The sequence below is a fragment of the Ruditapes philippinarum genome, unplaced genomic scaffold (genome assembly GCF_026571515.1).
Source record: "Ruditapes philippinarum isolate M1 unplaced genomic scaffold, ASM2657151v2 ctg698_1_1_1_1, whole genome shotgun sequence".
NCBI classification, from domain to species: Eukaryota; Metazoa; Mollusca; class Bivalvia; order Venerida; family Veneridae; genus Ruditapes; species Ruditapes philippinarum.
In genome coordinates, this window is record NW_026854781.1 from 7,621 (window position 1) to 24,133 (window position 16,513).

At 31.5% G+C, this 16,513-nt stretch overlaps 1 protein-coding gene across 1 annotated transcript; it reads left to right on the forward strand.

Annotated features, from left to right (window-relative positions):
- The first annotated feature begins 10,139 nt into the window (after positions 1–10,139).
- LOC132741050 (uncharacterized) lies at positions 10,140–14,897 on the forward strand. The gene is made up of 5 exons (XM_060729136.1): positions 10,140–10,323; positions 10,916–10,986; positions 12,297–12,794; positions 13,799–13,921; positions 14,326–14,897. The coding sequence occupies exons 1-5, from the start codon at positions 10,313–10,315 to the stop codon at positions 14,883–14,885; spliced, it is 1,263 nt and encodes a 420-aa protein (XP_060585119.1). The 5' UTR covers positions 10,140–10,312; the 3' UTR covers positions 14,886–14,897.
- Positions 14,898–16,513: the final 1,616 nt, after the last annotated feature.

Below are 16,513 nucleotides of genomic sequence, written 5' to 3' on the forward strand. Positions count from 1 at the left end.
GATGGTCTTCTGCAGGTGCAACAATTTGCCAGATATAATGAACAAAGGCTCACCTGAGGTCCTTATTTTACTTTCAGTAAAGCTTAAGTGTAGAGTGAAAGTTTGAAATAAAACCACAAACAAGCAGTCAGTTTACTAGGAGTGTAGCTAGCTAGCCAAAATGAATTTTGTGATTCAAGTTGATAGACTTCTATACTTTTGAGAAAAAAATAGGGATAATATTGAACATACAGGAAAATATTAGCAATTATTTCAGATATTAAGATAAATAAAGTAATATACTCATGTTTAACTGAAAAGTAGCTTCGAAATCTAAATTATCAAATTAAATGTTATATTGGACATGACACAATGCATTCTAAAAAATCAAAAGTATCAGTGCATTGCTTTGACCCCGAATGATGTGAGTTTTTTATCTAGCGCAAGTGATTATTCTGTAAAATGAACATATATTGTCACAATAATCTCTGTTGCAAAGACTGCCCAAAAATACAACTGCGTCGTATCTTGTTTTTTTTTCAACTGCGTCGAATCTTTCCGTACAAATTATTATTTTCTTGGAAAATAAACATTTCTTTTAATGAAATTTTAGTAAATGATGCAAAATTATATTTTGAAGTTTATAGTGAACTCTGAAACGAGTGTATAATTAATTTAGAGGGAAAAAACGACAGATACAGCAATATGAACTGCGTCGTATCCACACATTTTCATAAGAATTCTGTCCCGCTTCGAGTTGCAAGTTCGCTATAACTTTTGTTTCACAAAATAGTTTTACAAGCAACATATCCCGAACGAAGCGGAAAATAGATGAGCGTGTTAATACATATATTTGGTTTTCAGTCATTTCCAACAAAAAGAGTTATACACAAAGACATACTATTTTCGTTCCGAAATGGCGGCGTCTGTTTACATTTTGTAGGATACGACGCAGTTTTGATTTTTAGACCTAATTACTTTATATTTCAGTCAGCAGCTGCTCTGTGCATTGGTGTGGGGAGTTTCTCCGACCCAGACAATATCCCTGGATTTGCTCACTTTCTTGAGCACAGTAAGTACAAAATTTATCTCTTAGCCTGCTTGCGGCAGCATATATTATACCCGTGCTACATATGTGTCATTTAATCATAGTCTATGCACTGTTTGTGGTTTGAATAAAAGGACAGGTGTAGAGTGTCTATTTTTAGACTTGGATTTTCCCACACGCGATGCACTAACACTTTGTTCTCGCCGGTTGTAAGGTTTTGGTGATTGTGTTCGCTTATCAGCTCGTGAAGATGATTGCACAGTCTTAGAAACTGACCGCCAACGCACTGGTGATTTAGCTGTTGGCATGATTTTGAAATGTGTAATTAAGTTTCAGTGGATTTTACATGCGTTTCCTCTAGAACAGGTAGTGAGTCATTTTGATTAAGCACGTTATTACGTGAAGCAACACTATCGTTCACGGTTTAAATAACAAACTCTCATCACCATTTCGTATACTGTTGTCGACATCATTTTGAGCAGCAAAATTTGAGACCAAAATATGGAACTGAGTACCATGATTGTCACATGCAGTTTCAACATGCTCTTTTGCAATTGGGCTAGGCTGAACAAAATGTGAAAGGAGGGCTATAATCAACATTGGCTTGCAGGGCAATAGTAGGGTGCATCTGTTGTGCAACACTAGGACAAGCAGCTAACTGCTGTCTTATTATTTCACTGTTAATATCGGGATTTATAGCACTTACATACGCAAATGGACCATGCACTATTGTAGAAATATGCGCATATTGTGGAGTCGTAGGCTGAGTCATAGTTTGTGTGTTTATGGATGGAGGGACACTTGACACTATAGGATGAACACTTGACATGAGGAGTGTTACACTTGACACGATCTGAGGAAAAAGGAAAAAACACTTGACACAATGTTCAATGGTGCGGTCGGTTGCTGATGAAAGGGCCACTAGATGTCTTATTAACTTCCATAGGCATTGGACAAAAACTTACATCATTAGGATTTTGCATGGGTTTGTGCAAGTTACAATCTCTAGGTGTTTCGATCACTAGGTGTTAATGCTACACTTCACATCTGAACCTTATTTAACGTATAAAGCATGTCAATATTCAAGTAACGATTCCACTACCGCACCTCGTCTTGCACTATCGTTGGTCCTTAATCAACGTGGCAGAATAGACTACTTGCTCTTTAGACTGGGAGAATTCCCTTCTAAGATCCTTCAACTTCAGGTATAATCTAGGCGTGCATTTTGGATTCCCTTCGAAAAGTCATGATCGACCGAAAAGCGCGTTCCTTTGAGCATACATTTTGTATATGTTTTATTCATGCCGCAGAAATCTCTTAAATTTACAATAATTGGACGGCGCTGAATGTTCTTACTATGATATAGTTTACCGATCCGATGGGCACATGCTATATAAGTTCTCCTGGAGTCGATATCTAGATGGTTAGCTCAAAAGTCATGTATAATCGTAATACAGTTCTCTCCCCAGGTATCTGCGAATCCCCGGGAAATCTGATTTTTCCTACGAGATCTTGCATTTCCATCAAATTACCTATAGACTACTGATTTCAAGCATTCAGTTTGGGCATTGGTGATATCGGTTACCTGTGCAATTTTACTAGCAGTGTCAATTATGCATCTCTCGAACAAATTCTCAAAATTATCTATGAATAAGTTCCTTTTGATCATGTTTTACAGAACGAATATCATTTTGTTTCGTAACATATCACTGTTTTATTCTTATTAATTATTTCACAAAGATCCATTTGAAGTACCCCGATAAGATTTTAGTCTTACACTGGTTGCAGGAACAAAGAAAATCGAAAGTAACTATTCAATGCGGTAACAAAGTTCTGAAAACTAGTACTATGCACTTCTTATTTTTTGAGTAATTGCTCTTTGTTAATTTTCATGTTTCATTCTTGTCCAGACCATTTCTCCTAAACTATAAAAGATATGGACATGAAACTCACAGGATGGTTCATCTAACTGAGAAGACGTGCAGTGCAAAAATAAACCCTCTGTACACTCATAATTTGTAGTGTTATTGCCCTTTGTTGATGATAATACTTTTTGTACCATAAATTGCACCTTAACTTTGAAAGCTATAGACTTGAAACTTCATAGGATGTTAGATCTTATTGAGAAGAAGAGCAGTGTTCGAGAACCGGTTTTCTGTACTTTATAGTATTGCCCTTTGTTAATTATTATACTTTAATTTTGTCCGGGCCAATTCTCCTACACAATACATGCTATTCTAGCTAAATCAATCCTGATGTTACATTGTTACATTCAGTTCAAATGACACTAAAGTTCAAGGTACATGTACATTATAAGAGTAGTGTTTATAAACAACCTATATTTAAGAAGAATATGCCTAAGTGACAGTTATACTGTTCACACACATCCGACTCGCGGAGTTCTAGTTTAGTAAATAACTTAAATGGTCGCAGAAGTTCATTGAAAATCCTTACTGATTATTTCTAACAAAATGCACAAAATACCTGTCTTAAATCTACAATCCCACACTTTGTGGTTTTGGACGTTTTATATAAAATGTCATCAAAAGATACATTTCCCCACAGGCTTGTAAATTTACATTTATATGGAATTGGACGATTAATACATGTCTTATGAAACGAAAAAAAAATAATTTTAGTCTAATTTTGCAACGTTTATCATGCTCTGACTATTAACCGTTGTAACGTTAACTTAAATTATAAACAAACACGTTCACTTGTTATGAGTATATCCGTTGGTTGCGGGTAGAATACCTGTGCGCTTAATAAGCTTTTTTATCTTTTTTATTCTTCAGCTGGTTGCTGCAGAAAATGTCATAGAAATTATGCATATAAAGCTACAAAAAAGAAGAACATATCTGAGTAATACTGTTTAAAACTGATATTTGTATAGTAAGTTCAATCTGCATCAAGCTGTTCTGCATCAAACTGTCCTACTCGCTACATCTTGACGGATAGGATGTTGGAGATTATCAGCTTGTGCTAATAATGGATTATTATGATAACAGAGACGGATTACAACCGGAACTGGTAGGCTTATGTCAATACATGTCTTCTTTTAAAAAAAGAAGTAGCAATGTTTAACAGTTCTTGTAATCAATATCTGATTAAATATATATGAAGGAAACGTTTACATATTTTCTTAATCTGCTTGTTTTCCACCACAAAGTAACGGGGTTTGTTTAGGTGTATTAAAGTATTTGTAAATAATCCATTTTGTCATTTTGAAAACACCTTATATCATTTATCAAAGTAAGGAACTTGTTCATATTGTGGCCAACACCATGTTATTTTTCTTGTTGTGGCCTTTTGATATACGAAAAGAAAATAGAATGAAATAAATTACACAATTTCTCAAAGGATACGAAATTTCCATATACTGTTTGCACTTGAATACTTATAATAATAATGATAATGATAATATATCTCTTAAGTATACAAATGGTTTAAATTGAAAATTGATGATGAAAACAACTAGTACAAATTAAAATATAGCTTGATACTGTTTATTCCTCTTAAATTCAACTGGAGTTCGAACATTTGCAAACTTTACGTTTGTAAAAATAAAAAAATAAATACTTTTGTTAAAGTTATCAGAATCATTATTTCCTAGTTACTAAGATTTTACTGTTATTGTATTAAAATAATTTATAAAAACGCGTTGTTACGCGTAATCTACGTGCACTTTGTAAAATAAATTGAAACTTTTACTTTAAGAATAAGTCATTTGAATGGTAAAGAAAAGATTTATCTCTATTTACTTTTGTCTTTTTTCATATTGTGTTTGTTTAATCATAAAACGATTGTCAGAACATTTGTAATTTCTTTTTTATTTCTTTTTGGAGCACTTTTTTATTATCTTTTCTGATAGCTGTTGCAGCTGTCTGTATGATCTAGTATTACTTCAGATCGGATTGCTGCTTAGTTCAGTCAGTTCATTTCGTTCAGTATTATTCACAATTTCTTCAATTACGTTATGAATACAGTACAAGTATTTCTTCAAACACGTAATAAGACAGTTTGCTAGGATAAACAACAAATTGTCTTAGGCGAAGCCGAGGATATATTTACGTTTGTTTTAGCGAATTGTCTTTTGCAGGTCTGTAAGAAGACACTTTTGAAGAAAATACGAGTAATTATCTGTATCTGACTTATACGACGATTATAAGTGTAAAAACAGATAAATTTATAAATACATTCACTGATAACTAGATCAAATTGAAAAAAGAATATTTGTTCTTACTTTATAGATATTAACATTGGCTATAAGATTGAGGCAGTGCAAAGTATAGGCAAACTGTGGCACGGAATTTCCTTGCACTTATTTCAATCGGACAAAATTTACTTTCATCCATTAACAATGTTTAAATGGCTGTATTCAAAAGAGAGTGATATTTACTAAAATTGATTATGTCGATCAACATTGAAACAAAGCCAAAACATGTAATGCGTCAATCTTATATAACGGAAGACCATTGAGGCCGTTTTGAGTTTGAAGTTCGAAGGCAACAATTCGAACATAGATATTCGATCTTAGAACTTAATCTTAGAACTTAGTTCTTAGTTCGTAGAATTAAAGGTTTCGTAAAGACGGAAAACCGCCATGTTGACTGCAAGATAGACATGAAGATATATGTGAGGAAAATTTTCAATTATATTCCTTTTATTTCATAATAAGTTTTTAAAAATTGCAGAGATAAAGCTATTAAGTTAAAAGATTAAGTTATTGTATCTGTATATATAAATAAATAAAAAGGCGCTGTGTAAAACAACCAATTTCAATAGGAGGCAGAGTAGGCTATTTCAGCCAAACCTTGCAACAAAAATAGGCCTGCGATGATGAAAACAATCGTCAAAACTGATATATGTTGCCTGTCTTTGTGTAAATCTCCCAATTGTCAAATTTAGAACAGTATTTAAAATTGTGTTACTGTCGGTTTTGTTGGTTTTGTAATGTGTACAAAAATAATGTGATTATTTTTCCCACTGCAGAATCTTCTTTATTCCTTTTCCGGACGACGTAAATGGTGTCTACATTAGCATGGATGTTTTGAATTATCTTTATCTATGTAGTTAGATTTTGATTATTTCCTTGATAGTTGACCTTTGATAGAGTACAATTTTTTTTTATAAAACTCCAGTTTAATTTCTAAGTTTTATAAGTTCCTTTTAGCTTAAGAACATCCAATATACACTGTAGATAACCTGAAATCAATACAACTCAATGTGTTACGTTAGTAAACTTTTAGCATTGTGTATTTAACTTCAAATATTACAATAATTATAAAACGTAGACAGTAATACGAATTCTAGGTAAAGGTTTCGATGCGATGGTGACAGTACGACAGCACGATGGTGAGAGTACAACGGTACGATGGTGACAATACGATATTACAAGAGTACGATTATGACAGTACGACGATACCATGGTGACAGCACGATGGTGACAATACGACAGTACGATGGTGAGAGTACAACAGTACGATGGTGACAGTACGATAATACGGTGGTGAGAGTTCGATATTACAAGAATACGTTTATGACAGTACGACGATACGATGGTGAAAGTACGATGGTGACAATACGACAGTACGATGGACTGTCATTTGATACATACTCCAATGTACATGTATATTACTGATCATCCGTGATAGATGAATTATTTCATTAAAATCGTGTGCAAAAGGGTTGCTTGTAAATTACCCCTTTATCCTAATAACATAAAAATGATTTTTATGTTTTGCATATAAAAATCAATTTAAACTTTGTATGGTTTTTAGAAAGTGGTGATAATCATTTCATGACACTATTTTAACAGGATTTTAAACTTTTTTTTCAGTTTCACACATGCAAAAAGAGATGGTAATATCTGGAAGAAAACTTTTCCTACGTCACGAAAAAACATTTCGTCACACTGGCTTAGGACCCTATTCTATAGAGGATTCATTTGAAATATTTTAGTGCTTTTGAGTACAATGTTTGAATGACTAATTATAGTAATTGAAAAATATAGTTTATTGTGAGTTAACAGATTCAATGCCAAGTACTTATTTTTATTCAGAATGATAGCTTATTTGATTACGATGAAGACTCAATTTCTTAAAATTTAACGAAGAAGATCATTGCTCAGAGCATTCAATAGGTCTGTTTGTGCATAAGAGGTTCGGTTATTGTATATGTAGCTGTCTTACTTACACATTTATAAAAGTGACTAGGCATGCAATTGACAACATGTGGTAGTAAGATTTCATGAAAAAATCTGTCCATAATGTTAACGCTTTGTAAAATGTTCACAAGGTTATACAAACCAACAGGATAATAGAATCAACATTTATCAAGGTTTTGATATCAAAATATTGGATGGACAACCTAAACCTCACTTCAACTGTTTGAATCTATAACAGTATTTCTGATTATTATATACGTATAGAATGACTGAATCGTGTACCTATACTCAATATATTGCGTTTATATATACATATATTTTTTATACTTATTAGTTATTTTGAGTCACTCAAGGTCGTTGTTTAGTTTTATTTATGATAGGTCTGTAAAGTTTATTATAGATGTTTCGACTCATTCTTGGAATCATGAGGTTATTTTTAGATACTAGCATGTGTTGCTGGCATTTATTCAGCTAATGAAAAAAGCCAGTATTGCTACGTAAGAGGTCGCCTTACATGAATTGTGTTGTGATGTTGATGTTTATGTGTTTTTGTTTGTTAATTTGGAACTGAGGAAATAATTATGTAACTTAGAAAAGGGATAATAGATTATAAAATTGATTGAGGTATAATGATATATGTTTTGGTATTGTTTTAAAATTATGTTTGATTGAGGTATAATGATATATGTTTTTGGTATTGTTTTAACATTATGTTTGATTGAGGTATAATGATATATGTTTTGGTATTGTTTTAAAATTATGTTTGATTGAGGTATAATGTTATATGTTTTGGTATTGTTTTAGAATTATGTTTGATTGAGGTATTATGATATATGTTTTTGCATTGTTTTAAAATTATGTTTGATTGAGGTATAATGATATATGTTTTGGTATTGTTTTAGAATTATGTTTGATTGAGGTATTATGATATATGTTTTGGTATTGTTTTAGAATTATGTTTGATTTGAGGTATTATGATATATGTTTTGGTATTGTTTTAAAATTATGTTTGATTGAGGTATAATGATATATGTTTTGGTATTGTTTTAGATTTATGTTTGATTGAGGTATCATGATATATGTTTTGGTATTGTTTTAGAATTATGTTTGATTGAGGTATTAGAAGTATGTTTTGGTATTGTTTTAAAATTATGTTTGATTGAGGTTTAATGATATATGTTTTTGTATTGTTTTATAATTATGTTTGATTGAGGTATAATGATATATGTTTTGGCATTGTTTTAAAATTATGTTTGATTGAGGTATTAGAAGTATGTTTTGGTATTGTTTTAGAATTATGTTTGATTGAAGTATTATGATATATGTTTTGGTATTGTTTTAAAATTATGTTACATTGAGGTATAATGATATATGTTTTGGTATTATTTTAGAATTATGTTTGGTTGAGGTATAACGATATATGTTTTGGTATTGTTTTAGAATTATGTTTGATTGAGGTATAATGATACATGTTTTGGTATTGTTTTAGAATTATGTTTGATTGAGGTATTAGAAGTATGTTTTGGTATTGTTTTAAAATTATGTTTGATTGAGGTATAATGATATATGTTTTGGTATTGTTTTAGAATTATGTTTGATTGAGGTATTATGATATATGTTTTGGTATTGCTTTAAAATTTTGTTTGATTGAGGTATAATGATATATGTTATGGTATTGTTTAAGAATTATGTTTGATTGAGGTATTATGATATATTGTTTTAAATGCTCTATGTCGTCACAGTTATTTGATGATGTGATTTTTTTTCAAGTATTTAAATGGTTGTATTGAACTAGAATTGCGCTTAAATGTGAAATGTTTACATAATGGCTGATTTACAGTTATCAATGTTTAATAATATCTGTCATATGTTGCGGTTCGGACCGGAATATCCGTCCCGAGGGGACCCGCCCATTGGGCGGTAACGAGGCTTGCCGAGTTACCGCCCATGGGCGGGTTCCCGAGGGACGATATTCCGATCCGAACCGCAAACATATGTTAGATATTTTTTCTTGCATATTCTGCCATATTATTTCATATTTAAAATGGTTTACCTCAATATGATATATAATCATGGAAATTAAAGTCATTTCCTCCCTAACTATTTTCTTACAATAGCGTATGAACTTACAACTTAAATAAGAACAGTGAAATGACGTCATCATTCCCTTCTAAAACGACGTCATTTTAACGCGGTTCATTCATAAAGTGCGCTAAAATGACGTTGTTGTTTGGCACGCGACTCGTCTGGCACCCCCATGCCAGATGAAATTTCCGGCATGGTTAAAACTCACGGAAACGCCAGTCCGATATGCAAGAATCAACATTCTAGATAAAGCGTTGTTATCATAGCTTTACAGTATACATGTAGTCAATTATATGACAGTTATATGAGATATAATTGATACAATTAAGAACCAGTATGAATACAGTGCTATAAAGGTATAAGTAAAGTTAGATGTTGTTAGGTTATATGTTGAACATATCATAAGAATTAATTAATGTGGTTGTATAAGAAGAATATTGGATCAACTGAGTAATGTCTAGCTTTTTGATGTATGTATTTTATGTCTGATTTGTTATATATTTCAATTTACATTACCAGTTATTGGTATTAGATATTAGTAGACATGCGATAAACCTTATTGGTTCCAGCACTTTTAAGTGTTGAAAATTGAGTACCGCTCAAGCCGGTGCTAAGGGGCATAAGGAATGTTGCCCTTTTTTAATTTTCCCTCATTTACACACTCAATCAAACCGAGTTTGCAATTTCCATGTAATTGTGTTGTGACTCCAAGGGATCACACTGTTTTCAGATTTTTATTCAGTATGTATATTTAATTTATATAATGTTTAATGATGAAAGCTTGTAAATGTGATATCAAGATGTTGGTATTATGATACCTTTTGATATCATGAACAAATATTTCATATGATATTATGTATATATTTTCAGACCTACACAGACCTACACTAACTTAATTTTGAGACAGATGTTTGTAGGCTTGCAATAAATTCCTGAGAAAGAAGCCAGGGTTTTGTGTATGTAAGACCAAGTGAAATTGCTCTTTGCCTTACATACATTTTCTTGTTTTTAGACGCCCGGATTATTCTTTCAAAATGGATAATAGGTAAGCTTTTTTCTTTGCATGTACTTTTTTAATTACGTTAGGTCTAATCTCTGTTTTCAATTGTCGTTAGACACAGGCAGGTGTTTTATTTAAAGTGACCCAACTGAAGTTTTGAAAGCCTAAAAAAACATAGCATTTGAATTTCTTATATAAATGAGCTTGGACACTTTAAACAGAAACATATGCAAAGATAGTAAAGAAATATACTTTGAAATAAATTGAAAATCGTATGTTTATGCCTTTCCTAGCCCAATTTGAGTAAAACTAAAAAGCGTTGAAACGCTTTTTATTTTGGGGCATTTTTTACAATTTGAAAAATTATTCTGGAAAAATGAAGTGCGCGAATGATCTTAAATTCTGCTCAAAGATTAATGGTCTAAACCTACATTAAATGGTACATTTATCTGGAAAAAATATTTTCAGTCCCATCATGTCAAAAAACCTCAGTGGAATCCCTTTAAAACAAAATCTATTTAAACGAGTTATAAAATGTTGTCATGTTGTCGCCTGCATTATTATACTATATCATCTGCTCAGATCTAAGTTAATTGCAGTTTAATTAAACGGAATGAATGTATCTTTCTTTTTGCAGAGCACTTGTTAATGCAGTACTTTTGTTAATTGGCATGTTTGGTACATCGGCGCAAAGAAGAGGTGATACAGGTAAACTTTGTAAAATGAATGACTAAATACCACGCCACTGATGGGTTTGTGAATAAAGTTCTATATATTAATGTTTTAAAATATAAAACTCACGTGCGTAAACTTTTAATTCCAAAAAGGCGTTCTATAACTAAACTAGTCTTTAAAATTATTCAGGTCATTAACCGCATTCTGCTATTTTGCTTCTAAAATATATGTCTATGAAAAATTTTGAACAGAGAAGTTTCATTTGTAAGCCATTAAGATTTTTGGCTCAGATAACACTGTTAAAGTAAAGTCATGCGGTGGAGGTAGTGAGTCACGTGCGAATTAAACTCAAGCCCTCGGAATTCCATGTTGAACTCTATCTTTGCTTCTTAGGTAGTTATGGGAAATAAGTATATAATAATATAATTGTAAACAAACAGACAAAGAATGTTTGGGTTTTTTTTATTAAATTGTAATCGTTTAATTAATTTGAAAAACTTACTTTTTGAAATGTATGAAACGGATTTATACAATTCTCTGATACATATTTTTTATCTCTTTTTCCTTTTCAAATATATCAGGTTACTTAATCATTGAGCTTTGATAATAATTAATTTATTATAGATGAAACAATATTCCAAATTACTTTGATATGATTTATGTTAAAAAAAAAACAATTGTTTCAATTAATTACTGATATGGTTCAATTATAATTATGTATAAACAGTTATTCAAATATACCATAGTATATGATTCTATGATAAGTAAAATGTTAAATATTGCATTTGATATTTGATATGGTATGTTTCATATTGAAAATTCTTCAAAGATAATTTGAAATGATACAGTTATAAAAACATTAATTATTCCAAGCTGTTAAAATTAATTTGATTATGTGATTATGAGTGTGTGTGTGTTTGCGTTTGTTTACCCTCGCCACCGGAAAGAGACATGTGATTATGAGATTTCTGCAAAACTATATAAACGTCATGATTATCCAATGAAGAGTGACGTTACAAACGTGCAGTATTATAAAATATTTTATTGAAATTTGCTTTTTGTAAAAAAATAAATAAGATATGTAAAAAAAAGGTTATGAATTTTAATGTTAACAGACAAATAATTTTTCCCATTTTCTTCTAAACTACATGGAGGTTCTCTATGCTCTCCCTTATTAAGATTATATATATCCTTAAAACATATGCATGTGCAGTTCTTTTTTTTTTTTTTTTTTTTTTTTTTTTTTTTTTTTTTTTTTTTTGTTTTGTTTTTAGTGCATATATTGTGTTATATAATGCACTTGATTACCCTATCTGACATCTTATTATCATAATGTCTTTCAGATGACATCGTGTCATATTCTATGAGACAGGGAGATAAATATGATGCTGAGATCGAATTTCTTGATTCAACATATGATGGTAACGTTAGCCAAAACTACCTTCACGATGGGCTTGGAAAGTTAACCGATGGGGAAAAGGGAAACACAGACTTTAACGGACACGAGTGGGTAGGATGGAAAAATGATACAATAATCGACCCGGGTCCGGTTGAAATCATATTCAAATTCAATACAGTTCGAAACTTTTCGTATGTCAAATTATTTTGTAATAATTATTTTACGAAAGGCATCAGAGTGTTTCAAAAAGCGGTTATTCAAAGCAGTATTGAAGGGAAATATTTTGAACAGAGGAAAACGTACGACTTTATACGTGACAGTATTGTACAATATGCACGATATGTTGTTATTCAGTTGGATCATATTATTGCAAAATATATAAAATTAGAACTTTATTTTGATGCCAAATGGATTTTAATCAGTGAGGTGAAGTTTGAATCTAGTAAGCATTTTTGTCGTCTTTTGTAACATTCGTGCTTAGTCAGCTAGTTGTAATGTAAATGACCCCCATTATGTTTCCTTTCTAATATTTTAGTTGTTTTTTTTCAAAACGTTTGGCCCTTTGTATGAGAAGTGCCTTTAAATAGAAAGCAACGTCGATCTTTGCAAAATTTGGTCTTTAAGCAAAGTTTTTATAATTCAAATAAAAAAATGTTGGGTGGACAATACATTCAAAATTTATGTATATTTATTAGAGTTGCAACGAATTCCTGATGCATCGTGATACAGTGTGTCCTTGATTTATTAAGCGAAATGATATTGTACCTTGAAATTATTGTATACATCGCAATGCAATACACATTTAACCTTGTAAAACAGCGATGCATCGAACAAGTATTGCAACACAACAGCATTTTTAAAGACAAAATCATAAAAGGAAAAGCCAGATGAAACTTTTAACATGCGATTGAAAGCCTTTCCGATTTCATGAAGTGCGGTTTTCTTATTATTTTATTTTATATATTTGTTTCATTTTTATTGATTTATTTTGTTATTTTTTACTTTTATAATAATAATTTATCTTATACTTAACATTTTTTATGTTTTTGTCTTGTAATGACTCATAACCTATGTTCACATAATTACAAAAGAATTTGTAAATACGTAACGTTTCAAGAATCAAAAATCGCGATATGTATCGTTAAAGAAAAAGGAAAAAAAACAGCTCTAGAAGTGATCAATTTAATGGCAATTGAGGTGTGGCTTTTATTCAAATAAGACACCAGCGTTTATAATAATTAATTAAGCATTAGATTAGATTTAAATATTATATTAACTTATTGTTGTGAAGATTTTGGAATGAGAAGAAATAAGGCTGTACAAGCATTGCCAGAAATATTATTAAGAGGTCCCAACAGAACACAATTCTTTGAAAGCTATATTCCTGTCATATAACGTTGATGTTTCGTATTGTGCTATCGTTTTGTTTTTTCTTCTTAATACCAGAACCAGCATTTGGAAACTTTACTAATGAATTACCTCCGCCGACTCCTCTAGTTTCTACAACAACAGTTAAACAATCTGGCAAAAATGAGGGCCAAGAAACGGAGCTTGATCCAAACAATAGGGGTAAATATAAATATCTTTAAATGTTTGTTACTGCGACAATTAGTTTTATCGGGAAAGTTCCCGAGTTTTTTGGGGGGAAATATTTAGTTTAGTTTTTACTGAATTTTATTTAAGTTCAACTGTGTAGGATGCCCACACTCTCGAATCCGTGCCTGGAACTAACCAATACTGAGCAATGAGTGTAAAGTTTCTTGCTCTTGGAAACAGTTGCTTGCCCCAGACAGAGTTTAAACCCACACGATTAGAGATTAGTTTAAGAGTCTAAACTGTATAAGTATATGACGAGTAATTATACATCGTATAATTAATTATACACTTGATTGCCCTATCTGTTTGATAGAGGAATCGTGAGTAGCATGTAAGGATATTGCTTTTTGACATCTTATTGTCATAATGTCTTTCAGATGACATCGCGTCATATTCTATGAGACAGGGAGATAAATATGATACCGAGATCGACTTCTTTGATTCAACATATGATGGTAACGTTAGCCAGAACTACCTTCACGATGGGCTTGGAAAGTTAACCGATGGGGAAAAAGGAAACACAGACTTTAATAGAGGACACGAGTGGGTAGGCTGGAAAAATGATACATTAATCGACCCGGGTCCGGTTGAAATCATATTCAAATTCAATACAGTTCGAAACTTTTCGTATGTCAAATTATTTTGTAATAATTATTTTGCGAAAGGCATTAGAGTGTTTAAAAAAGCGGTTATCCAATACAGTATTGGTGGGAATAATTTCAAACATGGAAAAACATTTAACTTCATACGTGACAAATATATAGAATATGCACGATATGTTGTTATTCAGTTGGATCATGTTTTTGCAAAATATATAAAATTAGAACTTTATTTTGATGCAAAATGGATTTTAATCAGTGAGGTGAAGTTTGAATCTAGTAAGTATTTTTTCTCGTCTGTTGTAACATTCGTGCTTAGTCAGCTAGTTGTAATGTGAATGCTCCCCATTCTGTCTCCTTTCTTATATTTTAGTTTTTTCAAAACGTTTGGCCCTTTGTATGAGAAGTGCCTTTAAATAGAAAGCAACGTCGATCTTTGCAAAATTTGGTCTTTAAGCAAAGTTTTTATAATTCAAATAAAAAAAATGTTGGGTGGACAATACATTCAAAATTTATGTATATTTATTAGAGTTGCAACGAATTCCTGATGCATCGTGATACAGTGTGTCCTTGATTTATTAAGCGAAATGATATTGTACCTTGAAATTATTGTATACATCGCAATGCAATACACATTTTACCTTGTAATTCAGCGATGCATCGAACAAGTATTGCAACACAACAACATTTTTAAAGACAAAAACATAAAAGGAAAAGCCAGATGAAACTTTTAACATGCGATTGAAAGCCTTTCCGATTTCATGAAGTGCGGTTTTCTCATTATTTTATTTTATGTATTTGTTTCATTTTTATTGATTTATTTACTTATTTTTTTCACTTTTATAATAATAATTTATCTTATACTTAACATTTTTTATGTTTTTATCTTGTAATGACTCATAACCTATGTTCACATAATTACAAAAGAATTTGTAAATGAATCAAATATCGCGATATGTATCGTTGAAGAAAAGGCAAAAAAACAGGCCTAGAAGTGATCAATTTAATGGCAATTGAGATGTGGCTTTATACAAATAAGACACCAGCGTTTATGATAATTAATTAGGGATTAGAATAGATTTAAATATTATATTTACTTATTGTTGTGTAGATTTTGGAATGAGAAGAAATAAGGCTGTACAAGCATTGCCAGAAATATTATTAAGAGGTCCCAACAGAACACAATTCTTTGAAAGCTATATTCCTGTCATGTAACGTTAATTTTTTCGTATTGTGCTATTGTTTGTTATGTTTTTTCTTCTTAATACCAGAACCAGCATTTGGAAACTTTACTAATGAATTACCTCCGCCGACTCCTCTAGTTTCTACATCAACAGTTAAACAATCTGGCAAAAATGAGGGCCAAGAAACGGAGCTTGATCCAAACAACAGGGGTAAATATAAATATCTTTAAATGTTTGTTACTGCGACAATTAGTTTTATCGGGAAAGTTCCCGAGTTTTTTGGGGGAAAATATTTAGTTTAGTTTTTACTGAATTTTATTTAAGTTCAACTGTGTAGGATGTCCACACTCTCGAATCCGTGCCTGGAACTAACCAATACTGAACAATGAGTGTAAAGTTTCTTGCTCTTGGAAACAGTTGCTTGCCCCAGACAGAGTTTAAACCCACACGATTAGAGATTAGTTTAAGAGTCTAAAATGTATAAGTATATGACGAGTAATTATATATCGTATAATTAATTATACACTTGATTGCCTTATCTGTTTGATAGAGGAATCGTGTGTAGCATGTAAGGATATTGCTTTTTTGACATCTTATTATCATAATGTCTTTCAGATGACATCGTGTCATATTCTATGAGACAGGGAGATAAATATGATGCTGAGATCGAATTTCTTGATTCAACATATGATGGTAACGTTAGCCAGAACTACCTTCACGATGGGCTTGGAAAGTTAACCGATGGAGAAAAGGGAAACACAGACTTAAATAAAGGACACGAG

What these genes read in the sequence shown, in the direction of transcription:
- LOC132741050 (XM_060729136.1), top strand. An exon ending in GCAAAGAAGAGGTGATACAG is followed by an intron (nt 10,987 to 12,296) that starts GTAAACTTTGTA and finishes AATGTCTTTCAG; the next exon opens with ATGACATCGTGTCATATTCT. An exon ending in TGAGGTGAAGTTTGAATCTA is followed by an intron (nt 12,795 to 13,798) that starts GTAAGCATTTTT and finishes TCTTAATACCAG; the next exon opens with AACCAGCATTTGGAAACTTT.